The 17,198-nt window shown below is 38.0% G+C and overlaps 1 protein-coding gene across 2 annotated transcripts in view; it reads right to left on the minus strand.

Moving 5' to 3' along the window:
* Positions 1–17,198, minus strand: part of BLTP3B (bridge-like lipid transfer protein family member 3B) — a 72,201-nt gene that overhangs the window by 51,642 nt on the left and 3,361 nt on the right. For both annotated transcript variants that reach the window (XM_026698036.2, XM_087934650.1), the window contains exons 2-5: positions 16,260–16,422; positions 14,328–14,366; positions 5,009–5,100; positions 3,619–3,808 (exon numbers count right to left, since the gene is read on the minus strand). In XM_026698036.2, the coding sequence (XP_026553821.1) occupies positions 3,619–3,808; positions 5,009–5,100; positions 14,328–14,366; positions 16,260–16,422 (484 nt within the window). The remainder of the gene's footprint in view (positions 1–3,618; positions 3,809–5,008; positions 5,101–14,327; positions 14,367–16,259; positions 16,423–17,198) is intronic.

Genomic DNA, 17,198 nt, shown 5'->3' on the forward strand with positions numbered 1-17,198 from the left:
TTAGCAAAGCTTTAAATGTAATCCTTCAGCATTTTCTCCTTAATAAATGATAAAACATGGACTAAAAGGTTTCACTGATACATGAACTCACAATCAGCTGAACAACAGCATTCCAAAGGGTGTTCATTTAAGGCTTCATTTGAGCTTGAAAGGAAATATTGAATGAACTATGCAAAACAAAGAGTCTAGGCCATGGGATAGCGCAGAGAACACCAATAACTCCACAGATCATGGGAAGTAATAATTCATTCTACTCTGTTCTAGTCAAAGGTTATTGGGAATACTGTATCCAGTTCTGGGCACCATAATTTAAAAAGTACAGTGTCATACTCAAGCACAGTCAGAAGAGGGATAGCAAGATGATGAAGGATCTGGAAACCAAGTCCTATGAAACAGAACTGGGTCTATTTAACCTACAGAAAATATACAGCATACCCATAGAAAATATACAGGTAGATACAATAGAACAGTAGTCTGAAAGGTTGTCACAAAAAACAGGGAGTAGGACAGGGGTGGGATTCAACCAGTGCAACAACCGGTTTGGTGGGCACGCACTTTGTGTGTGTGCGCATTTTCAACTCACTTCTACTGCAAGCCCTGCGTGTAAAACAACTGATGCATGACAATCGGCTGTGCTGTGCAAAGCAGCTAAGCTGGAAAACCCAGAAATAAAGCACAGACTAAAACCAGGGTGGATGGGTGGATGCAACAGCTGATTATTGGAGTGAACCTGTTCACTCCCAGCTCATCTTCGGAGCTACCAGTTCACCTGAACTGGGCTGAACCCACCCCCGGAGTAGGCTTATTTGCTATTGCCCCAGATAGCAGGACCAGAATCAGTTTGTAAAAACTTCAAGAAAATAAGTTCAGACTAGATATTATTATACAGGAGTTTGATCATACAGTGAAGCTAATGGTCGGATTCAATTTTTTTTACTACCGGTTCTGTGGGTGTGGCTTGGTGGGCATTCATGACTTGGTGGGAGTGACTTGGTGGGCGTAACAGGGGAAGGATACTGTAAAATTCCATTCCCTCCCCACCCCACTAATCTGCTTTCCAGCTTTTCTCCTATGCAGGGCAACAAAAGAAGTCCCAGACCATCAGCTGGGACTCAGGAGGCAGAGAAGAGTTGGGGGCGGGGCCAGTCAGAGGTGGTATTTGCCGGTTCTCTGAACTATCAAAAATTTCCGCTAACGGTTCTCCAGAACTGGTCAGAACCTGCTGAACACCACCTCTGAGTGAAATAATTGACAAATAAAATTGTGAATTCTCTTTCACTAGTTTTAAAACAAAGATTGAATGATTATTTTTAAAAGATGCTACAGTATATTCTGCATTGAGCAGTAGCTTGGATCAGATGATCTCTACAGGGCCTGCCAATTTTTTAAAATCTATGATTAGAAGGTAATATATATGAACATTGCAATTCCAGGTGTTTAAGCCTAATTTTCTTCAATAAAATAACTTATGTCAAGAGTTAAATGTATATGTTCCCATGGTGGCACCAAAAGTAATAATGTGATGCTGACATAACCTTTGATCCCTATCAAGACACTTGGCCTGTTGTTTTTAAGATTATTTTATCAAAAGCAGCAATCAAAGTTGCAACACAATACAGTAATCTCCAGCATAACGTGGATTTCCAGAAATGCCTCTGGAACCCACATATATCCCAGAGAATCTAAGAAAATAAAATGGTGAATTCTGATAAATCAAGATAACCAGTGTTTGAGGGTATAGGAGCTGCAACTCAGCCCTCTCACCTTCTGAAAACCTAGAAATTGTATGTTTGTTTAACTTTCTTTGTAACTCATCCTAATCAAAAGATTGGGCATGCACCTGAACAAAAATGGTAACACAAAACTTCACACACCCAAATGGACAACACACATAATCATAGCTGAAATGACACAGCAACATCATTGGAAATGGAATGGCTCAATTTTTCATCATTTTTAAAAAAAATATGGAAATGTTAAGAATGAGGACAGGAAATAGTTTGAAAAGTTCCAGAAATAGGTTGTTTCCATTTTCTCTTTTAAAACTATTTAAAACCTGAAAACTTTGATGAATGGTTTTACAATGGTTTTCTAGGAGTATCCCCAATATGCTCCAAATCTAAAGGAGGCCACTGACTCCAAAAGCTTGGGCTTCTGGATTTGCTACAACAGATTCATTCTTCATGTTTACTATTTTCTCCAGAATACCAATAGATTTCCCTAAATGCAACCCATGGGGGATATTATATATACACATTTAGATGCTACATAGTCCTGATTTCTATGACATTGAGATTCCTTTTGCAATTTATTTTGTTTCCTACATACTTGTCGAGTCCCACTAAAGGCTTTCACAAGCATAATTTCACAAGCAAAGTATTTCATAAACCAAGAAATGATAGTCCTCTCTTGAATCAGGCATTTGAACAGCATAATTATAAGAAGTTTCTTCACAAATTGCAAATGGCATAACCATTGAATTAGTAGCAAACGTATGATTCAGAGCTATGCTCATATATATATGGTAGCAAGTGAGTTAAAATGGTTTGTTGTTGTTAGTTGTGAAGTTCTGGAAGATTAAAACACTGACACATTGAGACCCTATGGACAACGTTCCTCCAGGTCTTCCTATCCTCTACCATCTTCTGGAGTCCATTTAAGCTCTTGCCTACTGCTTCAGTGATTCCATCCAGCCACCTCATTCTCTGCTGTCCCTTTCTTCTATTGCCCTCAATCTTTCCCAGCAACAGGCTCTTCTCCAGTGAATCCTTCCTTCTCATTAGGTGGCCAACATATTTGAGTTTCAACTTCAGAATCTGGTCTTCTAAAGAGCAATCAGGGTTGATTTTGTCTAGGACTGACTGATTTGATCGCCTTGCAGTCCAAGGGACCCACAGGAGTCTTCTCCAGCACCATAGTTCAAAGGTCTCAATTCTTTGGTGCTCAGCCTTTCTTATGGTCCAACTTTCACAGCCATACATTGCAACTGGGAAAACCACAGCTTTGACTATACACACTTTTATTGGCAGGGTGATGTCTCTGCTTTTTAGTATGCTGTCTAGATTTGCCATAGCTTTCCTCTCCAGAAGTGTCTTTTAATTTTTTGGTTGCTGTCCCCATCTGCGGTGATCTTGGAGCCCAGGAAAATAAAATCTGTCACTATCTCCATTTCTTCCCATCTATTTGCCAGGAATTGAGAGGGCAGGATGCCATGATTTTACTTTTCTTAATGTTGAGTTTCAAGCCAACTTTTGAACTTTCCTTCTTAAAATCTCCTCCTTAAAGTGGTTAGCCACTACAAAATATTTTTAATATTAAAATAACTGTATAAATTGCTGATCAGTCTTGGTTAGGGTTAGCTAAGAAGGGCTGAAAGGGAGATCACCAGGAATACCAGGGTTATAGGCTAACTGGAAAATCCTAAAAAAAATCCCAGAAGTCAATTGCGATAATGTATAGCAGCTAAACAAAATTATAAAAGACATTATTTAAATGCTAGTATTTATATCATACTAAATAAAGTGGATTCTGCTACAATTATTTTTCTATGTGTGAAATAGATATGTGAAAAATACAGTTTCATTGTACAAGAGGAGAAAGGAGAAAAACAAGATTTACCTCTCCACGCTGTGATTCTTGTAATCGAGTAAATCTTAGATCATCATGTTCCCATTTTGCATTTACACTATATATTCTCAACTGAGAAAGTTCAAATGAAGCATTAAAAGCTTTTGCTCCAATTCGGATTATAATGGAGTTTACAGAAACAGATATGCCTTCTACAACTTTCTCAGCAAAACCATATTCACTGGCAAAATAAAATACATGGGTTTAAATTAGATTTTAGTGTATATGAATGAAACATTTAGCAATTAGTCAAAATGAAGACAATATATGTACTGGTATAGATAAAGAGTATAGATACTCACAAAATCCAGAACAGATTAAAGATTGCTAAACAATCCAATTCAAAGGAGTCCAATAATTAAAATAATGAATTGCATTTTCTTGTGTTTCATGGAAATATTATGCTAGAGCAGTATAACCTTAAAGCAACAGCGTTTTCCCCCAATTACACATGGCTATATTTAATAGCTGCTGAGTGAACTAAGGAAAATATATGCTTGGTTCAAGAAATGCAGACAGGTGTTACATGCATACTATTAAGTTCTCTGCAGCACTTTTCCCCCTTAGATCTGCAGAGCACTTAAAATCTACTTCTGCTTTGAGCTGATTATTTCACTGGTTAAGATCTTACTATAAAGAAATTTGTCATAATATTAATCCTGAATCTTTGAATTCCAGTCTTAGTTTGGTTTTATTCCTCTCTACAGTGGTATCTCGGTACTCATCATTAATTGGTTTCAGAAGGTGTAATAAGTACTGAAAACTATACCAAACAGGTGAGTTAACATGCGACCCTTTGTTTCAGCTGGAAAGGGTAGTGAGTAACAAGGCAGCCAACAGTGACAAGTTGTAGCTTGTGCATCAAGTACCAAACAAATGACAAGTACTGGGACAAAATTTTTGCGTCAAAACAAGTTGACTACCAAATTCGACGAGTTTTAAAGCAGTCAAGTACCGAGGTATGACTCTATTTCAGAGAGTAAGTCTGTCTTCTCTTGCATGGGACAGTCTTTTAGTTATTTGTAGGCCACTATCATATCCCCTGGCCCCCCAGTCTTCTCTTTCACAAGTTAGCCATATTCAGTCCTTTCAGAATTCTATACAGATTGGTTTTCAAATACCTAATAGTTCTGATAGCTAGCAAAAATATGTACTTTTCTCACACTGGAGATTTCTTCATGTGTAGCAATCGCATCAAGAACACTTACTGTTTTTGATCTTTTCTTAGTTAATTTTGATGCAGCCTTTTTCAAAGGAATAATCAAGTTTTTCTATTTTAATGACCAAATGCTATTATAATGTTTAAATTATAACCAGTTTGTTTCTCATACATATTGTATACATTTCACCTTAATCACTTAAATGATTAATAATAATTTACCTTTGTCCTGATGCAGTTGCTATAGGTGATGGTCCATTTGGGGCACGGGGTTCGTCACATGTACTCATTTCCATTATTACTTTATCCAATGACTGAGAAATACAGGAAAAAAATAACAATCAAATTTTTTTAATTTTTTAAAATCAATATACCTATTTTATTTATGTATAATGGCTGGGTAAAGCTGATATTATAAAACTCTCTAAATACTGCAGGTTGTCAAGAAAAATGTAATACTGTAATAAATAGTAATAAAAATAATAGATTTTAAAGAAAGAAACCTAATTACAGCAATTGTTCAATTTGGTTATCATGAACATACAAATTTTATACAATATTATGCCTATCTATAATAGTAATTTGCTAGGTTTTTAATAATTGTATGCAAATTAACTTCAGTTAAATTAAATCTGTTAAAGAAATGCTCAATAGCCACAGCTGAAATCTGTTTCCAACTGCATTCCATGCATCTCATTTATGCAGCCAATGCCATACAGAATGGAAACATTAAAACACACAATGGTTCTCTGGGTCCTGTTATATTATCACTTATAATAATTTATTTCTGATAGCAATATCAGACACAAAATTGGGCTTCTAAAAATACATAAAATATATAAGATACATAAAATGGTAACATCCATGAACCAACATAGTGTACTGTTTGTCTTAAATAAAGCTTAATTCAGCATATAGCCATTGAGAGTCTGTAATAACATACACTTTAAGGCTACTAAGTACAGCCAAACTCTTCATCAATCTGGCAACTATACTGTGGTAAGACTACATTAACTACCCTAATTTTTAAGAAAAAATATTGCAATAGGCAATATCTAGCAAGCTATCAAACTACGGTTTATAAAGAAACCCTCCCCAAACATTTAGGCTCAACTTCCTCTCTTAAAATTGAAGAACTCAAATATTATCAAATACTTCAGGCGGATGAGAAGCAAGCTAAAGGAGACATTTGAAAATGCAAATATATACTTTTATAATTTCTGAGCTTATAACCAGTCCTGGGACTTACAGCCATTCTATTATCCCCATGATGATGACCTTGGTGTTTAGCAACCAGTTTACACTTATGATGGATGCAGTGCCACGTAATCATGAAATTGCTATTTATGGCCTTCTCTATCGGTTTACCACAAGCAAAGTCAAATTAAATCAATATTTATTCAGTTAATTATCAGCAAAATTTAAAAGAATGAAAACAGAGTGAAACAAATAAGATCTAGCAAAATAAATCACATAGAATAACATTCACTCCTCCTACATTACTACTAACATTCACTCCTTACTACATTAATACATTTGTTATCCAGATGATAAATTTAAAACATTAATAAGTATAAAATTATATCTATATACATATCTATTTAGATCTAACAATTTATAAGTTAAACATGTATCAAACCAAAAATAGTATTTAAAATAACCATTTGTTAATGTCTTTAACCAATTATGTTTTACTTTCATTCCAGCAACAGAAAATTTAGCTACTCCATGCATTAATAAGTGATTTTAAATCCTGAAGGAGAAGGTTCATGTAAAATTTATCGGGCCTCCCGCATGAAAAGCAGGGAAGGCTACAAATTGCCGTGTAAGTGTCCTCAGCCTGCACACCCACCCCAGACCTCTCTGCACTCATGCCAAACTAGACACTTGCATATCCTTTGTGCACACTCCATTACCCACTCTCGCACCATCACACACACCCTTACATCCCTATGCGTCCTTTCTGAACCTTAACCCTCATGCAACCTGTTGCACCTTCCCTCACTCAGCAGCAGCCACTTACGTACCTGCTTGTCAGCCTGCTTGTAAAACACCTGGATTTGCAATTTCTTGCCAGCTTCCCCACTGAATTAGTTCTGGAATTCCAGCAGGAAGTTGCCTCATCTAATACTGTGGGATTCAGTTAATGGTGGAAACTGGAATTGCATTCCATCGCTAAGCAATGGAGTTGCATTTTAGAACTATATCATTTAATGACAGAAATTCCAGTCCCAATTGTGGTTGTATGTTAAAGAATATCTGTACTGCTTCTATTTAATTATTTTGACCACTATTCTCTTCTTAGTGTAATTATATAGGCTGTCTCAATTTACAACAGTAATTGAGTAACTGTCCCTTACTACAAGGATAGAGTAGCAAGGCTTGTGGAGGGTGCATGGGAATGTGCAAGCATGCAGAGAATGTGAGGGAAGTGCAAGGAGGGATGGGGAGAGTGCACATGGATGCATGATGGTGAGTGAAGTTGCAAGAGAAGCAGGATGAAGTTGTATGTGTTTGTGTGTGTGTGTATATGCAAGCAAGGTATAGTGAGGTCTGAGGAGGGTGATCAATGTAGCACGAAAGAAGGAGGGTGATCAATGTAGCATGAAAGAAGAGACTGGGGGAGGGGACCCTAAACTCATTGACTTATAGGCTTCCTCCTTGCTTTTCTGGGGAGATTAGTCGAGAAATTAACAAATGGTGGGGGTGTTGGGATGGTCACAATTTGTCATAATCACAGTTTGTTCAACACCACTGTTAACTCTGAACAGTTGTTGAATGAATAGTCATGAGTGCTACTGTAACACAATATTCTTTCATTTATTTTTGTGACTTCCAGAAAATGATAGGCTATATACACTGCTCAAAAAAATAAAGGGAACACTTCAACAACACAATGTAACTCCACTCCAAGTGTGAAATCAAACTGTCCACTTAGGTAGCAACACTGATTGACAATCAATTTCACATGCTGTTATACAAATGGAATAGACAACAGGTGGAAAACATAGGCAGTTAGCAAGACATCCCCAATAAAGGAGTGGTTCTGCAGGTGGTGACCACAGACCACTTCTCAGTCCCTATGCTTTCTGGCTGATGGTTTGGTCACTTTTGAATGCTGATGGTGCTTTCACTCTAGTGGTAGCATGAGATGGAGTTACAACTCACACAAGTGGCTCAGGTAGTGCAGCTCATCCAGGATGGCACATCAATGCGAGCTGTTGGGTATATGGATACACCAACTAGGTTTGGGTGACTAAATATATAAACCTAGGTTTAAGTGTTTGTAGCTTTAAGCACCAAACTGCAATGTAATTAGATAATTAAGGGTGCGGTTGCAAGCAGCAATATAAGGCAGTAAGAGAAACGTAACCCTCCCTGCTGGTTACTGGTCTGGTCGCTGGTCTCTCTGCTGTCTGCTGCCTGCTGTTTACTCCTGTTTGAGACGTCTGTTTGTTACTGCTTGTTGGCTACTGTGCTTGATACCGTTTCTACTGAACAAAAGGACTGTTTACTTGGTGAGCTGGTATCCTGTGCATACTCAGCGTTGTCTTCGAGAGAAAGGTATCGGAAGGAGAAGATTTACAAGCAGATAAAGATATTGTACTGACTAGTTAATGGACTAGGTTACTGGATGGATATATTGGATAATGACATATGGACTGAATGACAATGCTTTAAATTCTAAATGAATTAAATAACTATTTAAAACTACAAACAGTGTTTTTGTCTCCAGTGTGTGTATACTCTTGGGCCCAGCCTCTCTCTCATTTGGCTGCCTGGCCTGACTGCTGCTGTGCACTCTGCTTGGGGGTTTGTCCCCAAACACTAACATTGGTTATGGGCCCAGTGAGCACAGTCTAACTAACCAGGTTATAGCAGTGAGAGTTTTGGGGTGAGTTGCACATTACTGTAAAAACAAACTGTTTGTTGAATAGTTATTTATCTGAAGAGCAATGGCACAAGTAAATTTGCCAAGTCTGTCCATGATATCCAGACTAGATGGAACAAACTATGTTTCATGGTCAATGAAATGTAGTTTACTTCTACGAAGAGAAGGTTTGTGGGACATAATAACAAACCCACCAGATGTATCTAACTTAGATCCTAATGATGAAGAGGATGATAAACTGATACAAGACTATAAACGAAAGAATGACCAGGCTTTATGCATCATAGGACTGACTCTCTCAGACCAGCAACTCATCCATATCCGTGGAGAGCAAAATGCTGCAAACTGCTGGGAGAATCTCAAGAAGATTTATGTTCGAGACAGTGTAGGAGCTCATATCAATCTTACACAGAAGCTGTTTAGAACACATCTTGAGAAGAATGGAGACATGTTAACTCATTTAAACTGTATGAAAAGCATTTTTCATGAATTACAAGAAAAAGAGCTTATATTTAATGAGTTGCAACAAGTATACATCATACTGTCTTCTTTGGATCGAAGCTATGATGATTTTGTGACTGCTTTAGAAGTATTGCCAAAAGACAGTTTATCAGTAACTGAGATTACCGGCAGGCTATTAGAAGAAGCCAGAAGAAGGTTTGAACGTGACCAGCTGAGAGAAGATAAACCTAATAAAGAAGAGAAATTATCTTCAAAGCTTGAAAGAAACCAGCTATGTAAAGTAAAGCACCCGGAAGAAGAGAATTTATCTTCGACGGCATACACAATTAAAAAGTGTTTTAATTGTGGAGGCAGAGGACATTTGGCAAGATTCTGCAGAAAAGGAAAAAGTCAGAATGTAAAGAAGCCAAAGAAATCCTTTGAACTAGCCATGTTTAGCAACTGTGATGTGAAGAATGATTTATGGGTGGTGGACAGTGGTGCATCCCACTGCATCACGGGAGATAAGACAAAGTTTATAAAAATGTCTTCAAGCTCTCAGCATATATCACTCGCTAACGGTTGGAACCTCAAGGCCAAGGGTGAAGGTATTGCATACTGTCCATGTTTAAACCAGAATATAAAAATGTTGTATGTACCACAGTTAAAGATGAACTTACTTTCTGTAAGAGTATTAGATAAACTAGGTTATGTAGTTACATTTAAGGATAATAAGTGCATACTGGAAAAAGATGACAAAAGGGTAACTGCAGCTTTAAATGGAACATTGTATGTATTACATGATAGTAAGAAAGGGGAGGCACAGACTGTATTTAACAATATAAAGCCTCATAATGAATGTATCCATTTATTGCATAGGCGTTTGGGGCATGTAAATTTTAAAATGCTAAAACGTACAGTAGAGTTATCTGAAGGAATAAGGTTAAAACCCTGTGATAAATATTTGCGTTGTAATGTCTGCTGTGAAGATAAGAGTAAAATATTGCCTGCAAATAGGCTAAATGGTTTCAAAACTATAGAACCTTTAGAAGTTGTATTTGCAGACATTATAGGTCCAAAGAAACCCAGTATGGGGGGTGCTCGATATATACTGAGCATTATGGACCATTATTCTAGATATGGGTTTTGCTACCTAATGAAAAGCAAAACTGAAACATATCAACATTTCTTCAACTGGTTAAAGTTTGCAGAAAGAAAGTCTAAACGCAAACTGATAACCTTGGTGACAGATAATGGTACGGAATTTGTTAACAGCAAATTCCAGAATAGATTAAATGTAGCTGGAATAGAGCACAAGAAATCTGCACCATACAGACCACAACACAACGCATTTATAGAGAGAAGAGGCCAAACACTACAGGCAATGGTTAGAACAATGTTAACTGATTCTGGATTACCTGATTCTGTGTGGGGGGAGGCCACAATGTGTGCTAATAACATATTGAACAACGTTGTTAACTCAACTACTGGTGAAATACCATTCACCATGTGGCATGGCAGGAAGCCTGATCTGAGTTACCTGCACACATTTGGTGCACCAGCATGGGTGCATATCCCTACACAACTCAGGCGTAAAGGGCAACACAGAGCTAAACAATTATTCTTCGTTGGTTACCAAGCTAACCATAGGGCATATAGATTTTGGGAGAAAGGCACATCTAAGGTATTATGTAGTGCCAATGCCCAATTTCTAGAGCACGTAGGATGGGATAAGTTAGAACAGGATAACAATAAAGAGGTAATTATTGTATCCTATAGAAATCCCATTAAGTATCCCTGTAACTTTAAAAATAAAGTAAAGAGGGAAATACAGGAAGAAATTGTGCCCATAGAAGAAGAAATAGAACCATTAGCTGAGCAAGATGAGGAACATGACCAGGTAGTAATTCAATAAAGTCCTCATACAAGCCCTGTAATTCCCAGAAGAACTACACGAATATCTAGACCGCCTGATAGATACCAGGCTAATACAGTGTGCCAGGAAAATAGAGTTCCATATACTGTGGATGAGATAAAGAAGTATCCTTCTAAAGATAAGGAAAGTTGGTATGCAGCGATGAATAAGGAATTGAAATCCTTGAAGGATATGAAAGTATATGAAAATGCGAGATTACCTGTTGATATAAAACCCATTGGCTGCAAATGGATTTTTAAGATAAAAACTGATAAGAATGGAAATATAATCCATAAGGCAAGATTAGTAGCCCAAGGTTTTAGACAAAATGCCAATGACTATGATGAAGTATTTGCACCTAGTCTTAAAGCAGCAACATTAAGGGCAGCTTTAGTGTGGGCAGCAAGCAAGAAATATATAGTTAACCATCTAGATGTGGAAACTGCTTACTTGCATGCTCCACTAAGACATACTGTATATATGAAAAGGCCTATTGGATTGAAAGGTGAAAATAATAATGATTGTTGGTTGTTAAAGAAGAGCCTTTATGGTCTTAAACAATCAGGCTATGAATGGAACCAGTATATTGTAAAGGAACTGAACAATATAGGATTTAAAGCTGGTTTAGCCGATCCATGTCTATTTAAAAGGGAGACAAATGGGAAAATATCATTATTATTATTGTTCACTGATGATATTGCCTTGATTACTGAGACTAATGATGAAGCAAATAAAATTATAGCATCATTAGCTAAGAAAATAAAAATCAAGCAATTAGGGGAGATAAAGAAATATCTAGGTTTGAATATACTGAAAACACAGAAAGGTTTTAAGATATCTCAGGAAGATAAGATATCTAAATTGCTAATAGATTATAAGATGGAACTTTGTAAGCCTGCAAAGACTCCAATGAGTCAGGATATTTGCAAAATGGATGCTCAAAGTCCCAAGTTTGATAAGGCAATATATCAATCTTTGATTGGTAGCTTATCATACATTAGCAATTGGTCAAGGCCAGATATAGCTTATAGTATTAATCAACTGGCACGACATAATAATGATCCGCTTCAATGTCATTGGATAGCATTGAAAAGAATCTTAAGATATCTTAAAGGAACATTACACTATGCACTGTATTTAGAACCAAAAGGTGATCTAATACTAAGTGCTTATGCAGATGCTAGTTTTGCATCAGAAAGAGACACAAGAAAGTCGACTTCAGGAACAGCCATAATGCTGGGTAAGACATTAATAGGTTGGAAATCAATTAGACAACAGCATATAGGTTTGTCTTCTATGGAGGCAGAATTCTCCTGTTTATCACTATTATGTACTGAATTAATTATGTATAAACAAATGTTGAATGATATGGGTATAACTGTAAATTATCCTATAATTGTACATGAAGATAATCAGGCAGCAATTCAAATGGCCACAAATATTGCAGTAAAAACTAGGAGCAAGCATACAGATTTAAGGTATCTAAACGTTAGACAATCTGTACAGAGTAAAATGATACAGCTGGAGTACTGCATGTCGGAGGACAATATAGCTGATAATTTTACTAAAGCCCAAGGTGCCATTAAGCACCAAGAGAGTTGTGAAAAGTATGGGTTTAAATTGTAAAGGTATTATATATTTATATCACCCAAAAGGGGAGAATGTTGGGTATATGGATACACCAACTAGGTTTGGGTGACTAAATATATAAACCTAGGTTTAAGTGTTTGTAGCTTTAAGCACCAAACTGCAATGTAATTAGATAATTAAGGGTGCGGTTGCAAGCAGCAATATAAGGCAGTAAGAGAAACGTAACCCTCCCTGCTGGTTACTGGTCTGGTCGCTGGTCTCTCTGCTGTCTGCTGCCTGCTGTTTACTCCTGTTTGAGACGTCTGTTTGTTACTGCTTGTTGGCTACTGTGCTTGATACCGTTTCTACTGAACAAAAGGACTGTTTACTTGGTGAGCTGGTATCCTGTGCATACTCAGCGTTGTCTTCGAGAGAAAGGTATCGGAAGGAGAAGATTTACAAGCAGATAAAGATATTGTACTGACTAGTTAATGGACTAGGTTACTGGATGGATATATTGGATAATGACATATGGACTGAATGACAATGCTTTAAATTCTAAATGAATTAAATAACTATTTAAAACTACAAACAGTGTTTTTGTCTCCAGTGTGTGTATACTCTTGGGCCCAGCCTCTCTCTCATTTGGCTGCCTGGCCTGACTGCTGCTGTGCACTCTGCTTGGGGGTTTGTCCCCAAACACTAACACGAGCTGTGGCAAGAAGGTTTGCTGTGTCTGTCAGAGTAGTGTCCAAAGCATGGAAGCGCAACCAGGAGACAGGCCAGTACATCAGGAGATGTGGAGGAGGCCGTACGAGGGCAACAACCCAGCATCAGGACTGCTACCTCCGCCTTTGTGCAAGGAGGGACAGGAGGAGCGCTGCTAGAGCCCTGCAAAATGACCTCCAGCAGGCCACAAATGTGCATGTGGCTGCTCAAACGGTCAGAAACAGACTCCATGAGGGTGGTATGAGGGCCCGACGTCCACAGGTGGGAGTTGTGCTTACAGCCCAACACCGTGCAGGACGTTTGACATTTGCCAGAGAACATCAAGATTGGCAAATTCACCACTGGCACCCTGTGCTCTTCACAGATGAAAGCAGGTTCACACTGAGCACATGTGACAGGCATGACAGGGTCTGGAGACGCCATGGAAAACGTTCTGCTGCCTGCAACATCCTCCAGCATGACCGGTTTGGCAGTGGGTCAGTAATGGTATGGGGTGGCATTTCTTTAGGGGGCCGCACAGCCCTCCATGTGCTCACCAGAGGTAGCTTGACTGCCATTAGGTACCGAGATGAGATCCTCAGACCCCTTGTGAGACCATATGCTGGTGCAATTGGCCCTGCCACCTCATTAGGAGCATGCCCATGTATTGTAGGGAGGTCATACAGGCACGTGGAGGCCACACACACTACTGAGCCTCATTTTGACTTGTTTTAAGGACATTACATCAAAGTTGGATCAGCCTGTAGTGTTTTTTTCCACTTTAATTTTGAGTGTAACTCCAAATCCAGACCTCCATGGGTTGCTAAATTTGATTTCCATTGATAATTTTTGTGTGATTTTGTTGTCAGCACATTCAACTATGTAATGAACAAAGTATTTAATAAGAATATTTAATTCATTCAGATCTAGGATGTCTTATTTTTGTGTTCCCTTTATCTTTTTGGTATATATATTACTTTAAAAATCACAGGGAAGTGGCTGTATTCAAAACTCACCAAACAGATTGGATGTGTTTTCAATTTTGTCCACGGTATCTGTAATGGAAAACAAATATAAGATACAATATTTTAAGCAATAATGAACTTTTCATCCAGAAAAGAAAATAAGATAAAAGGAACATATAATTTTTTCTACATTAATAAAAACAAAATCAAATTATCTCTGCCATTTTTCAGGATAAAATCATTCAAAATCAGGGAGGGAAGGAGGAAGTATTTGATCTCTGACAACAAAATATTCTATACAGACAAAATAGGAAAAATCCTCTTCAGCTAATTTCTGAGGTTTCATACCTGCTGATATTCATATTATTCATGGATCTCTGATGGGAAATAGATTCAAAAATCCATCAGGAAATATAGCTTTCTTCAAATTAACTGTAACACCAGTTCTGAATGGGCTGCGGTCCAGTAGTAGGCCGCAGCCAGGATTGTGATGACCCAGAGTATAACACAAACGTAACAAAATCCAAAACATAAATAAATGTCCTTTAATGCCTCCAACGTGGCCCTATTGTTCAATAATTCTCATTTGGAATTAAAACTTATTCAAAAATAGTCTTCAAAAGTAAGAATACAGTCCAAACTTAATGAGCAGATAGAGGTGAAATAAAAAACCAAAACAAACTACAATGAAATAAATTCCACAACGGACCAGGATAAGGATAGGATACCAACTTCAAGGAAATAAGAAGGCACAGTCTGTTGGAAGGATGCCAACCAAGATAACTTTAGCCCAAAATAAAACATGCTTTGCTTCTGGCAACGCTGTGTTTTAACCGTCTTTCTTATACACTATTCTCCCCAGCTGCAATCAATGAGGGAGATCATGGCCACTTCCTCTCTTGTAAGCGAAGTTGTTTCCTTCTCTGTTCTTCCCTGCGTATCCTAGGACAGGGTCACCAACCTTTTGGACCTCAGGGATCACCAAACTCATAATTTTAAATCCCAGGGACCACTAACTGATTCTGTGGGCTTGGGCTAATTTGTGGGTGTGGCTTGGTGGTCATGTGACTGGCTGGGCATGGTTTGTATGTAAATATTATAAATATTTATATAAATATTGAATTTTTTATAAAAAAAGAGTAACTTTTACCCAAAATCAGGCAAAGGAGGCAGATTGAGTTGCTCACAGAATCACAGATTCATTCAGAGATCTATCTGCCATTGGCTAGCTCAGTCTGTCACATAAAATTTGCTTGCAAGCAAACTCACAAAATTAACTCACAACACACCATGCATGTAAATATTGAAATTTTTATAAAGAAGAGCAACTTTTACCCAAAATCAGGCAAAGCAGGCAGGCAGATTGAGTTGCTCATAGAATCACAGATTCAGAGATCTATCTCTGCCATCGGCTAGCTCTGTCACATAAAATTTGCTTGCAAGCCATGAAGGGCTTTAAAGGTGACAACTAGCACCTTGAATTGCACCCAGAAGCAAATCAGCAACCAAAGCAGCTCCTGCAGGAGAGGTGACACATGTGCCTCCTGGAGTCTACACAAAACCATACAGGCCACTGCATTTTGCACGAAATGGAGCTCTCGGGTGCTCTTTAAGGACAGCCCCATGTAAAGCACGTTGCAATAATCAAGACGGGAAGTGACTAGGACATGAGTGACTGTGATTAGGGACCATTGGTCCTGGAAAGGGTGTAACTGGTCGCGCAACCTGCAGTTGCGCAAAGACCCTCTTGGGCAATGACTGCCACCTGCTGTTCGAGCAGGAGTCGTGAGTCCAGGAAAACCCCTAGATTACGCACAATGTCTGTTTGGGATAGTATCACCTCATCCAAGACCAAAGGCGGCAATTCTCCCTGAGCCACTCGGTCTTGCAAGGGTTTAATTTCAAATACTGGATTCAAATATTTTAAGAGCAACATGAATAAAAATTGTCCAAATTTCTTAACTGAAATAGTAATTTACTCACCCTAATAGAAGCTTTATTACAAAATACTTTGTTAATGGCAAGCCAAGTGGGAAGGTCTAGCATATTCTGAAGTACTTCTTCATCAAGCTCTATATTGGTTACCTGACCTTCACCTTTCAATGTACTCAAGTTGATTTTATCAGGTGATAGATTTTTGGTGAACCTAAAAACAAACATATATAGACACCAAAGTTACTTCCCTAAATAATTTACAGAACTGAAAATTCATGTAAACAAACAAATGAATACTATAAAAAGTGTTCTGAAAAAGTACTGAAAATATCAATTATGAGAATTATTAAACATTTACTTTAGCATTTTAAATGGATAAACATTTCAAAACTATTTCAACTAATACTAATTAATGATTTTTTTGTTGCACATAGAAAATCCTTTAATTATTTTTTATTATTTTATTATGAACAATGAATGATGATCAAATCATAAAACAAGTATCTGAAAAAGAATGGACAGAAAGCTGAAGACAGAGATAGCAATAACACTTAGTGCTTTACAACCCTCTCCAAGCAGTTATTTGAGTTGCAGTGGTGCAGGTTAGAATCCAGTACTGTAGGCTACTTCTGCTGACTGCCAGCTGCTAGCAGCTTAAGTCTCATCGGCTCAAAGTTGACTCAGCTTTCTATCCTTCCAAGGTTGGTAAAATGAGGACCCAGATTGTTGGGAGCAATATGCTGACTCTGTAAAACCACTTAGAGGGGCTGTAAAGCACCGTGAAGCAGTATATAAGTCTAAGTGCTATTGCTACAGAGTCAGCATATTTGCCCCCGACAATCTGGGTCTTCATTTTACTGACCTTGGAAGGCTAGAAGGCTGAGTCAACTTTGAGCCGATGAGACTTAAGCTGCCAAGCTGCTAGCAGCTGGCAGTCAGCAGAAGTAGCCTGCAGTACTGGATTCTAACCTCTGAAAGGATGGAAGG

This window comes from Pseudonaja textilis, chromosome 5 (assembly GCF_049901715.1).
Source record: "Pseudonaja textilis isolate UNSWEBS1 chromosome 5, rPseTex1.2, whole genome shotgun sequence".
In the NCBI taxonomy this organism is placed as follows: Eukaryota; Metazoa; Chordata; class Lepidosauria; order Squamata; family Elapidae; genus Pseudonaja; species Pseudonaja textilis.